This window comes from Heterostelium album (assembly GCF_000004825.1).
Source record: "Heterostelium album PN500 unplaced genomic scaffold PPL_scaffold2, whole genome shotgun sequence".
Classification (NCBI taxonomy): Eukaryota; Evosea; class Eumycetozoa; order Acytosteliales; family Acytosteliaceae; genus Heterostelium; species Heterostelium album.
Genome location: NW_008805064.1, coordinates 3028192 through 3040613, shown reverse-complemented (window position 1 = coordinate 3040613; position 12422 = coordinate 3028192). Strand labels below are relative to the sequence as shown.

Below are 12422 nucleotides of genomic sequence, written 5' to 3'. Positions count from 1 at the left end.
ATCTTTTAAATATACTCTTTTTATACATATAGTATTTGTGTTCAGGGCTGAGTTTTTTTTTTCTTAGTTTTTCTTTAGTCTTGAAACTGTTGAAAATTAGAATTGTATTTTAAACCAATAACTTCTTGTGCCGTTCAGTAATCCAAATCAAGTATTCCACAAATCTTTTATCTTTCTGTTAGCATTTTACTTGGTATCATTCTTATATATAATATAATTAAATATTTCAAAATAAATTTAAAAGTACTATAATAAAAAATATTTTATTACTTCAGAAATATTGCACAAATTAATTTTATCTTTTATTTTTTTTATTTTTTTTTAAAATGGTAAATGTTTCAATTTTTTTCTAATAATTAATCTTTAACAAAGATCTATCTTAGAATATATTTATTAGTTTCTATAACAAATAAATGTATTACTGTTTGATATTTTGAAACCTCTGTCCGTTTTCACAGATTTTTGCTGTATTAAGATGTCAAACAGGAGTAGACACAGCAAGGTTATTTCTCTCTCTTTTGATCTGATTATCCAATTGTTTTTGCACCCTTAACATGTGATTTCGTCTAATTCAGTTTATTATTCGTTTCCCAACAAGGATGTTTGGTTTTCAGATGCTTGCATAGTTTGATAGAGTCACTTTTACTTGACAGTTGTTATGACAACACTGCTTCGAATTTATATCTGCATTCACTTGGAGTGGTTGCTCCCAATGTGACTTTTTCATTTCATTGGGGTGCTTTTCTCTCTTGTGCCTATTGAGTTTGGTCAATTCACTATAAGAATATAAACAATGCTCACACTTGAATTTAACACTATTAACGTGGTATGTATTTATTTTAGAAACTGAACTATTACTATTACTAATACTACTACTACCACTACTACTACTAATACTACTAATATAATTATTTTCATTTTCAATCACTTCGAACAAAATATTTAAGCCATAATCAGCCGAACGTGATCTCTTGGGTTATCATTTATAATTTCAATTTCCTCATCATTGAATACACACTTCTTGTTATCATTTTCTTTGGTAGACTCTGGTTGCTCCAACTTAAACATATAGTTTTCCTAACTAGAATAATATAATATATTCTGTATACAGGTAACAATTAAAAAAAAAAAAAAAAAATTAAAAAAAAATTAAAAAAAAAATTAAAAAAAAAAATATGAATTACTTACAACTTTGATATAAAATTAGGAATTACTTTTAGGAATAGTTTTGGACAAGAAATATGGATTTAATAAATGTAATAAAGTTTAGAGATATAACTTACAGTATATGATTTAAAGATAATAATTTATTTGATTTACAATTTGAAGATAAGAATAATATTTGATAGTGTTGAATAAATGTTGGAGTATTGTTTAACAGTTGGATTATTAACTTTAGTTATTTGAAATCGCGTCAATAAACTGTTTGAATTGTGATGGTTGAATTCTTAATAATCATTGAAGTGTGAGTTGATTCGAATATTATAATTCTAAAATTAACATTTTAGAACAGTAGTTTTCTTGCTTTTTGAAGCAGTTGTCTTCTCGACATTTGTTCACCATTTGGAAGTGTAATCGTTTGTTTGTTGTTCAGCAAAGTTAGTCCAATCGATTTGTAAACCATTCTTCGTCTATGACCTATTCTTAGTGATTCCAATAATAGTTGTTGTTTTGTCATTCGAACACCATTATGGAGTGTTATTGTTTCATACCGAGATAGTGTAATGGCAAGGTTATAATATGAATCGTATTTGCTGGGATCACATTCTATTAATTTCAAGTATAATTGTTGTTGAGTCATTGATTGTCCGTTATTAAGAATGATTGATTCACCTCTTGAAAGTGTAATTAAAAGTTTATAATACGAATCGGAATTGGTTGGATCACATTCTATTGATTTCAAGTATAATTGTTGTACAGTCATTGATTGTCCATTATTAAGTGTGATTGATTCACCTCTTGAAAGTGTATTTGTAAGGCTATGATATGAATATGAATTGGTTGGATCACATTCTATTGATTTCAAGTATAATTGTTGTTTTGTCATTGATTGTCCATTATTAAGTGTGATTGATTCACCATTTGAAAGTGTCGTTGCAAGGTTATGATATGAATATGAATTGGTTGGATCACATTCAATTGATTTCAAGTATAATTGTTGTTTTGTCATTGATTGTCCATCATTAAGTGTGATTGATTCACCATTTGAAAGTGTCGTTGCAAGGTTATGATATGAATTGGAATTGGTTGGATCACATTCTATTGATTCCAAGTATAATTGTTGTTGTGTCATTGTTGTTCCATCATTAAGTGTGATTGATTCACCTCTTGAAAGTGTTGTTGCAAGGTTATGATATGAATTGGAATATGTTGGATTGCATTCTATTGATTTCAAGAATAATTGTTGTTTTGTCATTGATTGTCCGTTATTAAGTGTGATTGATTGACCATTTGAAAGTGTATTTGCAAGATTATAATAAGAACTGTGACTGGTTGGATCATACTCTATTGATTTCAAGTATAATTGTTGTACAGTCATTGATTGTCCATTATTAAGTGTTATCGATTCACCTCTTGAAAGTGTAATTGCAAGCCTATTATATGAATTTGAATCAGTTGGATCACATTCTATTGATTTCAAGTATAATTGTTGTTTTGTCATTGATTGTCCATCATTAAGTGTGATTGATTCACCATTTGAAAGTGTCGTTGCAAGGTTATAATATGAATTGGAATTGGGTTGGATCACATTCTATTGATTTCAAGTATAATTGTTGTGCAGTCATTGATTGTCCATTATTAAGTGTGATTGATTCACCATTTGAAAGTGTCGTTGCAAGGTTATGATATGAATATGAATATGTTGGATTACATTCTATTGATTTCAAGTATAATTGTTGTTCTGTCATTGTTGTTCTATCATTAAGTGTGATTGATTCACCATTTGAAAGTGTCGTTGCAAGGTTATAATATGACCGATAATATGTTGGATTGCATTCTATTGATTTCAAGTATAGTTGTTGTTCTATAATTGATTGTCCATTATTAAGTGTGATTGATTCACCATTTGAAAGTGTATTTGCAAGGCTAAAATATGACAGATAATATGTTGGTTCATATTCTATTGATTTCAAGATTAGTTGTTGTTTTGTCATTGATTGTCCATCATTAAGTGTGGTTGATTCACCATTTGAAAGTGTCGTTGCAAGGTTAAGATATGAATATAAATTTTTTGGATTACTTTCTATTGATTTCAAGTATAGTTGTTGTTGAGTCATTGTTGTTCCATTATTTAATGTGATTGATTCACCATTTGAAAGTGTAATTGCAAGGTTATGATATGAATTGGAATATGTTGGATTGCATTCTATTGATTTCAAGAATAATTGTTGTTTTGTCATTGATTGTCCATTATTAAGTGTGATTGATTGACCATTTGAAAGTGTATTTGCAAGATTATAATAAGAACTGTGACTGGTTGGATCATACTCTATTGATTTCAAGTATAATTGTTGTTTTGTCATTGATTGTCCATTATTAAGTGTGATTGATGATCGATTTTCAGCTTTAAGTATTAATGCCAACTGGTAATAAGTATTAGCATAGCTTGGATAAAGATCGATTACTTTTAATAAAAGTTGTTCTTTCGTTGTTGATTCACCTGATGGTAGCACAATTGTTTGTTGATCTCTATTAACATGATCAAATGCCATTACAAGTTGGAGAAGCGCATCATTATCAACATTTGAACTGATATTATTCTGATCATGTTTTCTTTTCATTGTTTTTTAATGATATATGAATAATCTTTTGATATCAATTATCTAAATATCGATAAATAAAGAAAAATATGTAAAATGTGGTACTAAAAGTATAAAAAAAAGTAAAAGTAAAAATTAAAAAATAGAGGGGTTATTAAAATAAGTATCTTTATCATATTTTATTAGCTTCTATTTTTTTTACTCTTTCATTTTTGGTACCAACATAAGATTCCATGAATTTTTCAAATTCACTAAATAATAAAGTTTCCATAATTATAAAAATAAATAAGTATAATCATACTAGATAATACAAAATTATTTAAAAGTATCTAGGGTAGAGATATTTAATTATGCTAAGAACCAAAACGAACAGGTAAAAAAAACAAAAATAAATTTTTTGATCGATCAAAAAAAACTTCTCATTTAACTTATTTTATCTTCATGGATAAATTTAAATGTATAATTAATTCTTTAGTAATCAGACATTGTATATTTAAATATGTACGTGAAATCAATAGATTGTTTATAGATGATCGAGAATTCCCAAAGACAAGATATTACAATTATTATTGTCTATCAGACAACCCTATACAGCTTGTTTACTATAACTATATTGATAGATATATAAATGAATTAGATCTGTGTTTGAAGGAATCAACAATTAATAATCAACAAAAATCACAACAAACATCAAAACAATCAGAAAAATCACCACCAACAAATCTTTCAAGAGAATTTAAATTATTATCATATACCTATTGTTTAGCAGATGCATTTAGACGTGCAAGATATAATGGTAGTGATGAACAGTGTACATTAATTAGAAGTAGATATTCAGAGTTTATTGATTGCTCGGTATACGATGAGAGGTTCGAAACAAAGGTGTTGGAAGATGCATGTAAGAGCGATCAATTGGAAATAGTTGAAAAGGTTGGAAATGGTCAATTGAGTGGTCATATTACAGACAAAGTTTTACAACTAGCAATACAAAGTGGAAGTCTATCAACTGTAAAGTATATAGTCGAAACACAGCCACACGATCTCTTTGATATCGGCAGAGCAATGAATTTGGCAGTGACAACCAATCGAACCAAAATATTCGTGTGTATCTCGGGATCTAAAATCCCGAAAGTTTCGGAATACTATCTATTCGATCAAACAATGATAAACAAAGCTATTGAAAATGGTAATTTGATGGTAGTTCGTAACATTTTCGATCAAGTAGATAGGAGTCACCTTAGTTTGAAGTCTGCACTCGATAAGGCAGCAACTATAGGTGATCTTTCAATCCTTGACTACTTTATTAAAGAAAAACAATTGGAAATTACACAATCAACTCTAGATTCAGCTGCATCATGTTCAAACATTGAAATATTTAAATATATACAGAATTATCTTCCTAAGGGTGTAAGCGTAACCGTTCAAACAGTTGCAAATACAGCCGATGCTGGTGTTGATTCGATTAAATATCTCTATGACAATGGTTTATTTAAGTATTCAAACCAAATTGCTTCGAAAGCACTCAAGAAGAAAGATAATAATATCATGGAATTCTTGTTAAATAATATTCAAGAGGTTTACAATCAACTTGTTTTCCAAATGGCTGTTCAACATGGTAATCTTCCAGTGGCAATCAAGATACTATCACAACTACCTGGTCAGGATGTTCCAGATCGATTAGAAACTCACTATTCCACGCAGCTCACGATAAATATAATGATGTGGTCGAATATTTCATGAAACTGCGACCGGATATGCTGACAGATAACATTATCAAGGTGGTAGTGTTAGATGGTAACATTGAACTGCTACGCACTTTCAATAGAGAAGCGATATCACAACCTGGAATCATCGGTGTGAATGAAATGAATGGAGTGGCATCCTATGGTAAATTGCAAAATGTTAAAGTATCTTCATGAGAATCACCGATATGCCAAATGCTCTGAACGGGCAATGGATAACGCCGCCAGCAGCAATCACATCGAGGTGGTTCAATTCCTCCATGCGAATCGTAGTGAGGGATGTAGCACCGCTGCCATCGACTTTTCAGTTGGCCAAAACAACTTGGAGATGATTCGATATCTCGCTGAGAATAGGACCGAAGGTTGTTCGGACATTGCTTTCATTCAGGCAATTCGATTTCCACTACTTTGACATCGCAAGATTATCTACACACCAATATGGTTTCGAGCTCAGTTGTACCGATTGTCTCATTACCGTATCATCCAGTGTCAGAAGGTAACCTTGCAATACTTAAATTCCTTCATTATAACCATTTGATTACAGAGTGCGATACCACTGTTTTCGATATTGCAGCAAGTTGTGGTTATCTCTCGATTGTTAGATTCCTCAGTGAAAATCGAACAGAAGGTTGTACTTCATCTGCTTATGACGGTGCCGCTAAAGGTGGTTACCTCAAAGTTTTCAAATATCTAATAGAGAATAGAACCGAAGGTTTTACAGAACAAACATTCTACAACGCAAAGAAATTCAATAGAAACAACATACTTCAATACATCACAGAAAATAAATTAAAAGCAAATAAAAAGAATAAGTGATTGAAGAGAACTTAAACATATTATTATCTTTTTATAACAATATTAATTTTCTTTTTAATTTATTTTTGATGGAATGTCATTCATAATAATTGAATATAAAAGTTTTAAATACTATATAAAAATAACCGCGGAAATAATTCAACAACAGAAAAAAGGCAAGATTTTGTATCAGAATTGATATTCAAATAAGTTAACTTTATGATAAATAAAAAATAAATTTAATAATTGAAGTGACACAAATCACAGACAAAGACATGTCGGAGAATAAATATCCAAAAAAAAAAAAAAAAATTAAAAATAAATTGAAAAATATGTGGTGGTGACTCACACACTGAAAAAAAATAAATGAAAAAGGTTTTAGGGTTAAGAGAGAATAAAAAAATACAAAACTAAATGTTATAACAACAAGATATATATTAGAATAGAATAGTTAAATACACACAACCTAACAACACCAAACTTGAAAAATAGACAAACATTATTGACTTTATTTTTGGACTTTATTGTTTGTTTTTTTTTTTTTTATGAAATTGCTCTTTTTTTTTTTTTTGACTTGCAATTTAATATATATATATAGTCTTTGACTTTCTTTACTTTCATATATTAGTTAGTAGATAGATAATATTATATTAGTTCAATCAATAATAACATTTGTTAAAATAGTTTCGAAAATATCTGTAATTACTGAACTTTAGAGTATGTATGATAAATATTTCCCGCTTTTTTCATAATTCTCTCATAGCAATCGAATCATCATTCATTCTCTTTCTTAAACATATAAGTTAATATAGTTTCGATTAACTACAATACACACATATACATCAAGTATAATAAGTACAGCTACTTCATTCAATACAAATCGAACCAACAACCAATCACACAAAGATATAGTAATAAAAATATAGTAAAGCAACACAGTCATACCACTAAATGATGGTTTGTTTAGAATAAATATAAATATATAAAGGTTGTAGTGAGTGGGTCTTTATATTTCTCTTAACACCCATAGGATTTAGAATGTGCTTAGAGTGTTAAACCTGATAAAATCAAAAAATCAACACTAAATTACACTCACTATAAAAACTGAAGTGATATTACAATGTCTATGTACTATTAGTGTTCATTTTAATGAATGAATATTGTTGTTGTTCAACACAATAGCATAACAGTAACAGTAACAATAACAATATAATAAAATAGTAGTGGCTAATAATAAGTAGTATTACTATATATTGATGATCAATGTTCTAACATTGAAACAATAATAATAATAATAAAAATAACAAAAACAATAATAATAATAATTTAAAAATAATTGATTAGATAACACTCATTTCAAATATAACATTATAATTATATTAATTAAAGTTTATAATTAGTTCATTGTATATTTGCTTTTTGTTTTTGTTGTTAGGCTTGTTGTGTCTCTCCTCCTACTTTGACTTTTAATTACAACTATCGTCTTTTGTTGTTGTTGCTGCTGTTTTAAAATCAATATTGTTTTTGTTAATGTTGTTGTTAAAAATACAATAACATTGTCATATTTCTCTTAAGTATATATTTAATATTAATAATATGTCTGACAGAGATCAGAATGATGAAATTATAACTTCAACAATCAATCTTGGATTCTATAATTATTATATAAATAAACATCATCATCATCATCATCAACAACAAAAACATCAACATCAAAAACAAGAACAACAACAATTTCAAAGTTGTTCGAATTCACTTTCCGATCCTTTCTACTATTATTGCTATGAGAAGAAGATGCTATTCTCAATGTTTCTCATGGAGTTTCCACAGAATATCGATACTGACATATTTGTTATGAAGGAATACGATCGATTGAAGATGCTACAGGAACAACAAGGACCGAGACACACTGAGATCCTGCTGCGCAAGGAAGACAATGTCGGTGGTCGTAAAGCACTCAAAGAGAAATTCGTAGAGATCTACGAAGCGTTCTTCAACGGCGAAGATCCATCGGCCAACCAACCATCGTTCTGGGAGCAGCTGTTCCTCATCAAAGTGAACACCCCATTCTTGGAGCGTTGCATCATCTTGACCTCCGAGGATCATCTCCTCGCACTGAAACCAAACATCAACCTAATCTTTACACAATGTTGCAATTGGCTAAAGAATTCCGATTCAATTAGAATCGTTCATATTTTAGAGGTAAGTTGTTAAGCAGACAATAACAATAACAACAACAATAATAACAACCATTTTTATTAACTTGTTTATTATCATTATTTCCAGACACTTAGTATTATTTTAAGAAGTATTTTCAGAAAGAAATTTAATAACTTTGGATTTGACATATTGAATATTCTATGTGGTATTGAGAATGCAGATAATGTATTCAAACAATTGATTATCGATTTACAACAACTCTTAAAAAATCCAGATGGTATGTATTTATTATGTTATTAAAGTATATCGGCGGGTTTGACTAATAATGTCATTTGTTGTTTTTTAGCAAAAGTAAAATCGCTGACTATTAATTTGTTGAATATTATTGTGACTGCAACGGAATTTATCAATCAAAATACATTGCTACAGTTCTTTATGGTGGTCGATATGTTTATGTCGTTGGTCGATACCATCAACGATAAGGAATTGGCCAAACCACAGAGATTGAATGCATTGACAATACTGGTGTACCTGTCAAACTTTCAGAAATATGAAATATTGAACCCGTACAATAGGAATCTCTCTTCGTTGGCCGACACCGAGAGAATCAAAGGTCTGGTGGAATTGATCACCTCGCAACTCGACGATCAAAACAAATACTATGCCGATCAATTCAGAGAACCAAATCAAACAGTGATGTCAAGATTCGGTGGTTACCTAAGTAGTTGGGTATACACACCGGTTATTGCAAAACCATGGTATGTATTATCACAATATTAATTCGTTATCTTTGATATTCTAACTCTTTATTTCTTGTTCTTCATAATGTACAGTTCTCTAAGTGATACAGGATCATGTTTAATGATATTATATGAACTATTCTATCAAAATGAAACATTCATTAAACTTTTGATAAATGGTGGATTGACATCGGCCAACAGTACTTGTCCGGAGGTTCTCAAACAGTTTTTGGTGTTTGGTGGATATCTGGCATCGGATCACGCCAAAGAATCAAAGGTACTATTTACCAAGCTCTCATTGAACATCTTGATTTGTATGACTGAAAAGAAAGAATTGGAAGATTATTTCCATGAAGTTAAAACGTCAAGCTATATTTTTATTTATTCAAAGGTAAATATAATAATTTTTGTTGATTAATTAATTATTCTTTAAAAAATATTAATAATTATTTGTTAATTGACGCTCAATAGAAATCATTATATCCAGATCCAAAAGAAGTTGAAAAACATCCAATTTCATGTTATATTATTGATGTTGTAAATCAAATTATCAAGTGTAATCTCAAAGGTAAACTACCGGTTGAAATTCATCAGAAAGCTATCAGTTGTGTCCAAAGAGTGGTTTCCTACAAGAAGAAAACACAATCAAGATTACCAATCAAATGGGTCGACACATGGACATCTCTTATCTCTTTCATCTCAGCGATTAACGCCTCTGAAAAAGTACAACACTCTGAATTACTTCCACTTGGTATCGATGTAAGTAAACCATTAATCAAATCACAATCGACAAAATGGAAGATCCACATAACATATCAACTAACTAACTAAACATGCTAATTATAAACTCTATAGACAATTAATATTTTCAATCTATTCATCAATTATGGTGACCTTTTCCTACCGCAACCAAGTGACTACGATGATCTGTTCTACGAGATCATTAGAGCTGGCCAAGCGGTAGAGTCATTCTCAAAGCTGGTGGAAATCGAGGATCCTACCGGTCAGTTGATGAATAGCTTACTGAATATCAAGACGATCATTCAGCATTTCAACGGCAAGATTCAACAGTGGTCATCGGAGCACCAAGAGGTATCGCTCACCTCCGATCAGGTGATAGCACTCATCAAAGACAACTACGTCACACTCCGACTGAAACTACAAGAGAATCTCGATCAATTCGAACGCTACGTAGAGAGCTCCAAAGAAGCAAACTTCTATCGTCAACTAATACGCTCGATGGTACAAGACACCAAGACAAATCTAAACAACAACAACAATAGTAATTCAAAAATAGTATAACAACAATTATAATAACAATAATAATAATAGTTTTATCACACACACACACACACTCTCTCTCATATATTAATTATATTAAAAATTTAATTAAAATCTTTTTTTATTTTTTTTAAGAAATTGTTCATCATCTAATTCGATCAAATTTATTATTGTTAACAATTTTATTCGATTTTATTTTATTTTATTATTACCTTTATTGGTAATTTATTTTTTTTGGAATTTTAAAATAAAAAAAAACAAAAAAAAATAAAAAAATTGAAAGTCAATATATTGTGTGCGAAAATGCAAATATAATATAATACATTAACATCTTTTTTTTTTATATATTCACTAATTTTTTAATTAAACTTTTATTAATATGCAATAATAAATCTAATCAAACAACTAAAAATAATAATAATACAGTAATACAATGTCTTCAACTATACAGCAACATCAACAAGATGATATTTCAACAAGTGGCGGTACATCACCTTCATTCGCATCTTCTTCCACTACTTCAAGACGCCTATCTATACATAACATTAACAACAACAACAATAACAATAATAACTATAATGAACAAGTAATAGAGTCACCAACTCCATTACCACCACCAACAAGTACAACACCTCCAATAGATAACAATAATAATAGTAGTAGTATAAATAATAATAGTAGTAGTAGTAGTAATAATAATATAAATCGTAATAATAATAATAATAGAAATAATAATAATAATAATTTAAATGATATTTCAACAATAATAAGGAGATTTTTAGTGGAGAGAAGTGTAAATTCATTTTTAATATTTATGATGTTCCTTTTGTTGTTTGCGTTGGTGAATGTTACCTATACACACTCTATACTTTGGTTTTTTATATTGTTGGCTTCATTGGTTACCACCCTTCAGATATGTCATATCATTCAGAATAGAATGGGTGGAGTCTATACACACACTTTTTATCCTGGCCAACATCATGGCTGGGGTGTCAATCGTCTTCACAACCCCACCACTCACGGCAGACTTCAGCATCCTTCACTCACCCGTTTCTCACACCTCCTCAACGCTCCACTAAATCTACAGCTAACTCTTATTGACAGAGATTTCAATTCCAATGGTAAGTGTGTTATGAATATAATTCACTTAAATTAGAGATTAAAAACAAATGAAAATTTAAATATTAATATATTATTTAGATTATGAAATGTTATTGGCATTAGACTCTGATAATCAAAATTATTCAGGTGCTAAAACGGAGCAAATCGAACTTTTACCATTACATTGTCTGGAGACTCAAAAGGATCTGGATGATCTGTTCCAAACGGATGGAGATAACTCACGAGAATGTAAAAAAGATTGTTCTATTTGTTTGGATAGTTTCCAGGTGGGCGATAATCTTCGCACACTGCCATGTATGCATCATTATCACTCGACATGTGTAGACAAATGGTTGAATATCAAATCTGTCTGTCCTGTTTGTAAAACAGACGTAGTATTTAGTTAAATAGCAGCAGCAGCATTATAACTTTATAAATTATATCAATAATAACAAAATAATATCATATATATTAATTAGATCGTGTTGTAAAAAGAACTTCTTTACTACATCTCTCAATTAATTTTAGTTCACCAAACAATCCTTTAATATTCAATATTTTATTGGATTTTTTAAAAAAGAAAAGAAAAGATAATTTAATAAATATAATATTTATTTGGAAAAAGAAAAAGAAAAAGAATTCAAATAAAATAATTAAAACACTAAAAAGATATGTTGTAAATCAATTATTGAGTCCTTCAGGAATTACCATTTAAATGGGATAATGCAAAAGAATATTCTAATGAACAATATTTATTTATTGGGATTTTGTATTAAAAACCAATTAAAAATATGAGTGGAATAAAAACTAAAATGATTGGCAGCTTTGTCAGAATATTAAGT

At 29.4% G+C, this 12422-nt stretch overlaps 5 protein-coding genes across 5 annotated transcripts; 3 read left to right on the top strand and 2 right to left on the bottom strand.

Moving 5' to 3' along the window:
- Positions 1–237: 237 nt before the first annotated feature.
- Positions 238–2662, bottom strand: PPL_02482 (tetratricopeptide repeat protein; the record flags this gene model as incomplete). The annotated part of the gene is made up of 5 exons (XM_020573469.1): positions 238–246; positions 647–899; positions 1019–1077; positions 1424–1490; positions 1713–2662. 5 exons carry the CDS (start codon positions 2660–2662, stop codon positions 238–240), a joined length of 1338 nt encoding a protein of 445 aa, XP_020436564.1.
- A 55-nt stretch (positions 2663–2717) lies between these two features.
- Positions 2718–3782, bottom strand: PPL_02481 (uncharacterized protein; the record flags this gene model as incomplete). The annotated part of the gene is made up of 1 exon (XM_020573468.1): positions 2718–3782. The coding sequence occupies one exon, from the start codon at positions 3780–3782 to the stop codon at positions 2718–2720; it is 1065 nt and encodes a 354-aa protein (XP_020436563.1).
- A 478-nt stretch (positions 3783–4260) lies between these two features.
- PPL_02480 (uncharacterized protein) lies at positions 4261–5501 on the top strand (the record flags this gene model as incomplete). Its single annotated transcript, XM_020573467.1, has 2 exons — positions 4261–4282; positions 4399–5501. 2 exons carry the CDS (start codon positions 4261–4263, stop codon positions 5499–5501), a joined length of 1125 nt encoding a protein of 374 aa, XP_020436562.1.
- Positions 5502–5630: 129 nt separating this feature from the next.
- Positions 5631–6587, top strand: PPL_02479 (uncharacterized protein; the record flags this gene model as incomplete). Its single annotated transcript, XM_020573466.1, has 3 exons — positions 5631–5865; positions 6048–6315; positions 6551–6587. The coding sequence occupies 3 exons, from the start codon at positions 5631–5633 to the stop codon at positions 6585–6587; spliced, it is 540 nt and encodes a 179-aa protein (XP_020436561.1).
- Positions 6588–7894: 1307 nt separating this feature from the next.
- PPL_02478 (uncharacterized protein) lies at positions 7895–12295 on the top strand (the record flags this gene model as incomplete). The annotated part of the gene is made up of 11 exons (XM_020573465.1): positions 7895–8500; positions 8585–8735; positions 8805–9216; positions 9292–9589; positions 9670–9957; positions 10054–10201; positions 10234–10480; positions 10906–11272; positions 11567–11600; positions 11680–11829; positions 12060–12295. 11 exons carry the CDS (start codon positions 7895–7897, stop codon positions 12293–12295), a joined length of 2937 nt encoding a protein of 978 aa, XP_020436560.1.
- Between the last annotated feature and the right edge of the window lie 127 nt (positions 12296–12422).